At 46.4% G+C, this 8,814-nt stretch overlaps 1 protein-coding gene across 1 annotated transcript in view; it reads left to right on the top strand.

Moving 5' to 3' along the window:
* The window catches only part of aars2 (alanyl-tRNA synthetase 2, mitochondrial (putative)), a 6,122-nt gene extending 2,822 nt beyond the window's left edge, over window positions 1-3,300 (top strand). The window contains exons 8-22 of the mRNA XM_037690145.1: window positions 243-281; window positions 382-496; window positions 566-693; window positions 859-1,000; window positions 1,076-1,245; window positions 1,311-1,424; window positions 1,532-1,672; window positions 1,749-1,886; window positions 1,960-2,075; window positions 2,160-2,268; window positions 2,346-2,471; window positions 2,553-2,663; window positions 2,740-2,823; window positions 2,899-3,012; window positions 3,093-3,300. Coding sequence (XP_037546073.1) covers window positions 243-281; window positions 382-496; window positions 566-693; window positions 859-1,000; window positions 1,076-1,245; window positions 1,311-1,424; window positions 1,532-1,672; window positions 1,749-1,886; window positions 1,960-2,075; window positions 2,160-2,268; window positions 2,346-2,471; window positions 2,553-2,663; window positions 2,740-2,823; window positions 2,899-3,012; window positions 3,093-3,284 — 1,839 coding nt within the window. The 3' untranslated portion in view covers window positions 3,285-3,300. The remainder of the gene's footprint in view (window positions 1-242; window positions 282-381; window positions 497-565; window positions 694-858; window positions 1,001-1,075; window positions 1,246-1,310; window positions 1,425-1,531; window positions 1,673-1,748; window positions 1,887-1,959; window positions 2,076-2,159; window positions 2,269-2,345; window positions 2,472-2,552; window positions 2,664-2,739; window positions 2,824-2,898; window positions 3,013-3,092) is intronic.
* Window positions 3,301-8,814: the final 5,514 nt, after the last annotated feature.

Genomic DNA, 8,814 nt, shown 5'->3' with positions numbered 1-8,814 from the left:
AGTTTGGTTGCTTGGTTAGTCAGCTCGTTAGTAGTTTGGTTGCTTGGATAGTCAGCTGGTTAGTAGTTCATTTGATTGCTTAGTCAACTGTTTAGTAGTTCGGCTACTTACTTAGTCAGCTGGTTAGTAGTTTGGCTGCTTGCTTTGTCAGCTGGTTAGTAGTTTGGATGCTTGCTTAGTTAGCTGGTCAGTGGTTTGGTTGCTTGGTTAACCAGCTGCTCATTCCTCTTTTCTGCTGGCAGGGAGAAGTGTATCCAGAGCTGATCACCGAGACAGATCGGGTGAGTGATCTGGTTCCGCTTTCAGTCAGCAACTTGTCCACATGTGCAGCAGCTGGATGATGTAACATGAAGTTGTCATAATGGGGTTCCTACCTTTCAGATCATGGACATCATCAACGAGAACGAAGTCCAGTTCTTATCGTCTCTGCAGAAGGGCAGCCGGCTGATTCAGAGGACCCTCAGCAGGGAGGACTACAGAGTTCAGCTGTTCCCTGGTCAGTGGGGGTCTGGGGCTGGATTTTGGTCTTTGTTGTCAGTGACCAACTGTCCTGTTGGTTTTTCAGCCTCGGTGGTCTGGTCTCTGCACCGGGATCTGGGTTTTCCTCTGGACCTGGTGGACCTGATGTTGGAGGAGCGAGGTGTCCAAGTGGACCGTCAGGAGCTGGACCGACTGATCACAGAACACCAGAAGGTGGAGCTTTACAGAATTACTGTTTGGGACCCAAACTCCCATGATGCACCTGGTTCTTCTCAGTTTCATTTTGAAGGAGACATAAGTCTCTTATTGTGGAGGAGATGAGGTCTTTTACTCGGGTTACATAGTGTGATGTCACTGATGATGTCGCACATCTGTCAGGTGGCGTCAGAGCAGCAGGTAGGTGTCCCGTCCCAGTTGACGCTGGACGTCCTCAGCCTGGCGAAGCTGCAGCATTTGGGCGTTCCTCACACCGATGACAGCCTGAAGTACGAGTATGGACTGGAGGGGGAGGGGCGATACGGTACTCTCCTACCTGCACAAGTAACAGCTGCCTATTGTTGGTCCACACCTGTCACAGAACCTGTTTTTCTCCCAGTGTTCCCAGAATGCCAAGCAACAGTCCTGGCCCTGTATGACGGTCAGACTTTGGTTCCAGAGGTCCGTGAGGGTCAGTCCTGTGGGGTGGTTCTGGATCAGACCTGCTTCTACTCTGAGCAGGGAGGGCAGTCACCTGACCGGGGCTACTTCACCTGCAACCGCCTGCAGGTGAGCTGATCGCTCTCACACGAGGTGCATGATGGGAAACAGACCGTCTGTCCTGTGTGTTCCAGGATGTTCTGTTCCCTGTGGAGGCCGTGGACCGGGTCGGTGGGTACGTGGTCCATCAGGTGACTGCAGTCGACAGCCTGAAGACTGGAGACCAGATTCAGCTGCACCTGGACCAGGTAAAGATCAGCGAGGCCAAGAACCCCAAAACAAAACCAGACAGAACCAAGAGGCCCTTCCTGCTGTGTGTAACTGTCCCGGTTCTGTCCATCTTGTCCGGCCTCAGGCCCACAGGCTGGCCTGCATGGTCAAACACACGGCGACCCACATCCTGAACTTTGCTCTGAGGAAAGTTCTGGGTCCAGCGGTCCATCAGAGAGGTTCTCACGTGTCAGCCGACCACCTGCGCTTTGACTGCAGCATCAAGGTGCTGACCCGTTACCCAGCTGAGAAACTAATGCGGATGTTCTGTGGTTTTGACGTGTCCTGTGGGTCCTCCTCAGGGTTCTCTGAGCCCCTCCCAGCTACAGCAGGTAGAGAGCTGTGTCAACGACATCATCTCAGCCAATCAGAGGGTCTACAGCCAGGAGGTCCCTCTGCAGATGGCCAAAACCATCAGAGGACTGAGGACGGTGGACGAGGTGAGACCAGACCGGCCATCTCCTGGTCTCATGTCCAGGTGTTCTGATGATCCCTCCTGTACCGGCTCTGCAGGTGTATCCAGACCTGGTTCGGGTAGTCTCACTGCACGTTCCAGTCTCAGAACTGCTGGACACTGGGACAGATGCTGGGACAGACACGGAGACATCTGTGGAGCTCTGCTGCGGAACGTGAGAGCAACCGCCCCCCTTTACCTGTCGACACCTGTGTGTGTGTATGTGTGTCCTCAGGTGTGTGTATATGTGTGTCCTCAGACACCTGCTGCAGACTGGGTCTATCGAGGACTTTGTGATCACCTCAGAGAAGCAGCAGGTGAAGCGGGTCAGTCGGCTTGTGGCCGTGACGGGACGCGATGCAGTTCGGGTCAGTTCTTCTGTGGTAATCTCTGACATTATCCAGGTGTACCTTGAGGTGGATCTGAAACTCCCATGTGTCCTCAGGCCCGGGAAATGGGACTCAGTTTGTCTCAGCAAGTAGAATCTCTGTCAGCCAGAGCTTCAGGCTCCACCCCATCCAGTCCTGACTCCGCCCATCGACTCTCTAAGGAGACAAGCATCCTGTCTGATGTAAATGGACCTCCCATGATGCACCAAACTGTAGGTTAACCAAGGAATTGATGTTTTTTGGCCCTGGGCTGTGTCCGACAGGTTGTGGATAACAGCGCCATCCCTCAATGGCAGCGCAGAGAAATGCAGGCTTGCCTTCAAAGACTTCTGAGGACCACCAACACAGTCATCAGGAAACTGGAGACCAGAGAGGTGAGAGCACACCTGATTGCCTCACCTGAGACAACATGCTGCTGTTCTGACAGTTTTCCCATCATGCTTTGCTCAGGCTGCACAGAGAGCTCAGGTTCTGCTGGAGAAGAATGGCAAGAAGGGGGTGCTGGTGGACTCTGTGGAGACCGGGTCCCTGTCGGTGGGTGAAACCGGGTCTGCATGTTGATTCAGGACTTGCGGCACACCTGAGATCACGTGACCGGTTCTGTTTCAGGTTCTGATGAAGACTGTCAATCAGTTGAGCTCCACCTCTCCTCTCAGTCATGTGATGCTGCTTGCCCCCCAGAGGCATTCTGGGAAAATCCTTTGTGCCTGTCAGGTTCCTAAGGTAATGTTAGTGACATCACAGAGGGTGGGGTCATTACCACATTTTGGAGCATTTTAATTGTCTGCCTCCTATCTCTGCAGGACTCGCTGGCCCTTGCTGCCTCTGATTGGGCGGTGGCTGTGTGTCGCCACCTCAACGGGAGTGCCGGGGGCTCATCGCTCGTCGCCAAGGGAACAGGAAGCAGTGGTGACATCATCGAGGCCCTCAGGTGGGCAGAAGACTTTGCTCGCCAAAGAACAGAGCGATGTGACAGTGACTCTGCCCACAGCTGAAGTCTGTCTCATTGGTCAGCAGAATCATGTGACATTTTGTTTTTAATAAATATTTCTTTGTTTTAAAAGAAATAAATCAGATCAGGTTCAGATTTATTTATTGTTCACAGAGTAAATAATCATCAAACTAACACAGGATCCAGTTTATTCTCTTCCTATTGGTCCAACCAGAACTCGGACCTTCAGGTCTCTTGTAAATGAGTCCTCGTGGCTCATTGGGACTAACCTGTTTAAATAAAGGTTGAATGAAAAAAAAGAAAGGGACCTGAATCCTGGTTCTGCAGAACATGGTCGTGTTGAGCCACAGCAGGAGACAAAAAGTCCAGTTAGAGACGTTCAGGTGGACCTAAAGACAATCAAAGCATCTGGTGTATTTTAACAGTTTGTTAAACGTCTACGTGCTTGTAAAAAATTATTTAGTTTGTTTAATTTTGGGGGGTCAGACCCCTAAGCACTGGCTCGCAGACCCCCAGGGGTCTGGGGACCCCAGTTTGAGAACCACTGATCTAAATCAGAGTTCTCTAGAACCACAGAGTTCTTTAAAACCAGAGTTATTTAAAAATCACAGTTCTCTAAAAACAGAGTTCTGTAAACCACTAGAGGGCGCACTTGCCCTCCCAGCTGGTTGAGGGGCCCCCCCCATCGCTGACACGTGACAAATCAAAACTTCATAAATCACAATTAAAGCATCCATGTCCCGTTCAGAGGTGAGCTTTCAGAAATTAATACGGTCCATCAGAACCAAAGAAGTGGAGCAGAACTCTGCTGTGCTGAAGCAGAGTGATGCATTCAATGTTATTTTTTTTATTTTTTCCATTCAACCTTTATTTATACAGGTTGGTCTCATTGAGTCAATTGGACTCATTTACGAGAAAGACCTGTTTTAAATGAAAAACATAAATGAGGTACACGCAACAATAAACATTCATATAAAAGCATATAAAATGAAAAGTATATTAAATATAAAACAAAAAACATGCTACAGTAAAAAAACAGTGTATGTTTGCATTGATTTTTGCATCAAATTCAACAGTAGTTTAAAATCTATTATGGAGGTCAAGGTCGAGAGCTTCAGATCTTTTTGCAAGGTGTTCCAGGTTACAGGAGTTGAGTAAGAGAAGGCCCTTTTGCCAGATTCGGTCCGCACTCATGGGACACTGCAGGTAATTATGTCTTGGGAGCGCACGCTGTAGCTGCACTGACAAAGTGACACATAGGAGGAGATTTATGAAGGCAACAGACCAATAGACAGTGTCCAACATCTGCAAGGTGCTTGTAGGAGCATTCATGTACTGTAAATAATGTCACCATAGTCAATGGAGGCAAGGAAAGTATCAGATAAAAGGCATTTCCTAGTGTTCAGGATCTATTTATGGAAAAAAAACCCTCAATTTTACTTAAATTTCTTTACCAAGTTTTCGACGTGAGGCTTAAAAGAGAGATGTGCGTAGAGCAAAATTCCCAAGTATTTTAGAATCAACAAACTCAATAGGAACACCACTTGTAGATAAGACAAAACATCTTTGTTTTTATCAACATTTAGCATCAGTGTGAGACAGAACAAATGTGACTGGACAGGTGTGTTGTTGTCTCCCTCGAGTCATTTACTTTAATGAATTAGCTCAATTTGGTGATCCTCGTTGTGGTTGTAAACCAACTACAAAGTTGCTGTATTTCATCAAAATTCTCTTCAATAAACCTGTTTGTATTGAAGTAAAAATGTGTGAGAGAGTCACGTCCCAGAGACAGTGTGAGCATTGCAAAGCATGCAGAGTATGAATTGTGTGTGCAATGTTTTTGACATTTTACGAGGTTTCTGAGTGTGGAAATGGCTTTTTCATGTTATTTTCCTGTTCTGGTTTGGCTTCATTTCTGTTAAAGGCTCCGTTATTGGTTGTAAACGGACACCATGAGTCAGAGACTGTTTGTGGTAGATATGAGGGGAAAACACTGTGAAGGTGTTTTGATGTCACCAGGTGGCGCTTGGATTTGCTTTGCTCTGCACAGCACAGCATCATTCTGTGGAAACCATTCTCCTGAATACTTTTAGTGCAGAGTTATCTTTTAAAAATGAGTGGACTTGAATTTACCAGATTTAAATTTAACGGATGCTAATTCTGCTAAAACTTTTCAGTTAGCAAAAATGCTTAATAGAAAGTTAGTTCTGCTCTTAGTAGATTAGCAGAACCGTGCCCATCACTGCCCAGCCCCCAGCAGCAGATTTAACACTTGTAGACTATTCTCTGGCTTCCCTAGATGTGTCTTCTACAGGTACAGAACAAAATAAAACACACAGAGGAAGAAGTCAATAAAACTATCAAACCTGAAGAGCAGCAAAATGCCAGGTCCATATGGTTTTCCATGGCACAAGTGCTTAGGACATACAATCATACTAGAGTGTTAATAAAATCTTGCTTTAAGTTAGGAGCAGAGCACCAACATCATCTTGGAAACACGCCCTTATCGCCATAATACCAAAGACCGGACTGAGCATAGCTCACACAGACCCACGTTTCAGATATTGGATCTAGAACTGACTCAAAGAACCAGTCTCTGCCATCTGGGTCTAAAACTGACTCAAAAACCAGTCTCTGCCAGTTGGGTCTGGAACTCACTCAAAAACTGGTCAAGATTCTCTCCCAGGTGGATCTAGAACTGACTCAAAAACTTTCTAAGGTTACTATAATGAACATAAATGTCCAGATTCAGGTCTGGACAGGAAATAATTTTCTTTGGTTTGAGTCCGTCCTGATGGATCAGTGGTCGTTACAGGTAACCAAACGCCTAAGGAGGTCATCTGGCCTCTGATTGGCTACTCTGTTTTTGATACACCAGAATGTGATGTCGTGACAGGCTCCGCCCACCTGCCTGCCAGCAGGTTCACTTTGTGTTTACAACTTGGACACGCCCAGCCAGGTGAGAGGAATGTTCCAGCTCAGGCAGGTGTGACTCACCTGAGACCGACACACGTTTGTTTTACTGAACAAAACTGTCGCACATCTGTCAACTTGGAGGCGTAAAACAGCTAAATGTCAGCCGATGAACTATTGCTAGCCCAGTTTCAGCTGATGTTTCAGACCTGGAGATAATCCAGGACAAGTCAGCATGTTTGTTTTTCTGTTTGTTTGGCCCAGCAGCTTCCTGAACGGCCTATCGCTATCAAAAGCACACGGGTGTTCATTGTGTGGGAGTTCTCGTTACTGGAACTGGTTCTTCTGGTCGGACCCGTCCCACTCGTTCTCGCCCAGAGCTCCCTGATAGCTGTCAGTCCTGCTGTCTCCAGACACGATGAAGTCGGGCTGCGACACCAGTTTCTGCACAGACAGAGGATCAAGAAGGTTCTGGGGTGGAGCCAAATCACAGATTATTGTTGGCAAAGTTCTGGAGAACAACTCAACACAACAGGTCAGATCAGAAGTCACATAGAAGGTTCTTCTGACTGAACAGAACCAGAACAAAAACAGTTCAACTTCCGTCTCCCACAAAGTCAAAGGTCAAATACAAGAGATGCACAAAACTTTCAATCAACGCAACTTTATTGTCCGTAACATTCCATGAGATGGAGACTCATCTTTCACATCTGGCTCTACATACAAAACAACACAAATTAAAAATGCCATAAAACTTTTAAAAAGCTTTGCTAACCCAATAAAAACGTTCTAAAATACACGACACAGTAAAATATAAAAACATTCCATTAACAGTGGTTTGTCATGCGAGGCTACGTTTAAGTAGGACTTTATTATAAGGACACTCGCAGCAGAGGGAACAAATGACTTTTCTTTACCAGATGAACCACCAGTCTTCAGCCAGATGATACCAACCTGTATAATGGTCGCTGTGGACGAGTTGGGTCATTATGAACCTGTATTGCCTTTTTTTCCCAGAATCCGACTGTACAGATCTGTAAGTTGCATTTGTTGATAACCAATTATTTTTGACCACCCGGGACAACTTGTTCCTGTCTCTGGCAGGAGGTTCCCATACAATGAGACAATATTAAAGGAAACTTTCAACCAGTGACCTGTACTGCAGAGTGCATTAAAGCTCCTTAGCTTATGTAGAAGATGGAGACGACATATGTTTTTTTGTAAATATAGTCTGTGTTGGGCTGAATGGTCAACTTGTTGTCAATTATTGTTCCGGGGTATTTAAATTCAGCCACCTGCTCTATTTTCTGCCCTCTTATAACAGAAGATCTGAATAAGGTGCTCCCAATCTACCTCACCTCCTACCTCCTTGGTTTTACTGACATTAAGGTCCAGAAAACTATCATCAAACCAGGCAGAGAGCTGATCGATGAGCTGGGTGTAGGAGGGGCTATTGGTGTCTTTCATTCCAGCAACTAGGGCCATATCATAAACATACTTAATGAATGTAAAGTCTTTATGTCACAACTCATTTATGTATAAAGAGAATAAAAGTGGCGATAGCACACAACCCTGGGGAACACCAATGACCCTATAGTCAGTTAGTCCTAGAGGCAAACTGCATGGGGTGCATATGCTCAGCTGTAAAAGACGAGCCCCCTGCTCACTAGGCGCTCCATACATTTGCACAATAAGGATTTGACCACCTGGCCACATAAGCACCCTCCAAATTAAATGGTAAATGGACTGTACCTCCATAGCGTCTTTCTATCTTAAGATACTCAAAGCTCTTTACAACAATCTGTGCCCTCATTTACCCATTCATACAGCACTCTACTAGATCTCTACAAAGAATACCAGTAATCAGTGCTTTATCACATTCATACACCGATGGGACACATATCGGAGGCAATGAGGGGTTCAGTGTATTGCCCAGGGACACTTCGGCATGTAACTGGTGGAATCAAACCCCCGACTCTTGCATTGGAGGACGACTGCTCTAACCACTCAGCCACAGCCGCCCCAATTCCCAAAGCATTTATCAAGAATCTTGTCTTTCCATGTCAGACAGGACACATGCTGTTCTAAATTCAGGAGATAAGTGGGAGTATCACTATGTAGAAACATCTGGTCATGTGTAGAAACATCTGGTCATCTGTGGAATGATGTTGCTCCTTGTTGTAGCTGTCAGTCATGATCTCGTAGTGTTGTGAACAGTCAGTCTCACGGAGCACGATGTTGGCTGCCCAGCTGTTGTCCACATACACAACCACCTCCAATGTTTTTCTCCGTCCGCTGAGTGTCTCTGTCCAATCAGATTGTTGTATTTCCTTCAACGTCAGTGATGTCATTGTTCTCTGTGAGCAGGACTCTGTGAAACAGAAGGTTGGCTCTGCTGACGTCTGTGTCGTATTTTAAGTTCATTAACTGCTCCAACTTTCCCAACGCACGGTGGAAAGGTGACCGTTGGGTGAGGGAAGCAGCTGCTGGCTCTGAACTTCTCCTCTGGATCCACGGGTTTTCCTTCAGCACTGATTGATTTCCTGAGCTGGTCATTTCAGGACAGATGGAGAAGTGTTGGTTTGATGAAAAGTCAGCAGGAGTAGATCCGCTCTCAGCGTTTCAAATAGCCCAGAAAGTCCAAAGCTGGAGACAAAACA

This window comes from Nematolebias whitei, chromosome 16 (assembly GCF_014905685.2).
Source record: "Nematolebias whitei isolate Nwh7 chromosome 16, NemWhi1, whole genome shotgun sequence".
In the NCBI taxonomy this organism is placed as follows: Eukaryota; Metazoa; Chordata; class Actinopteri; order Cyprinodontiformes; family Rivulidae; genus Nematolebias; species Nematolebias whitei.
Note: the sequence above shows the minus strand (reverse complement) of the source record. Positions and strands in the feature narration are given on the sequence as shown.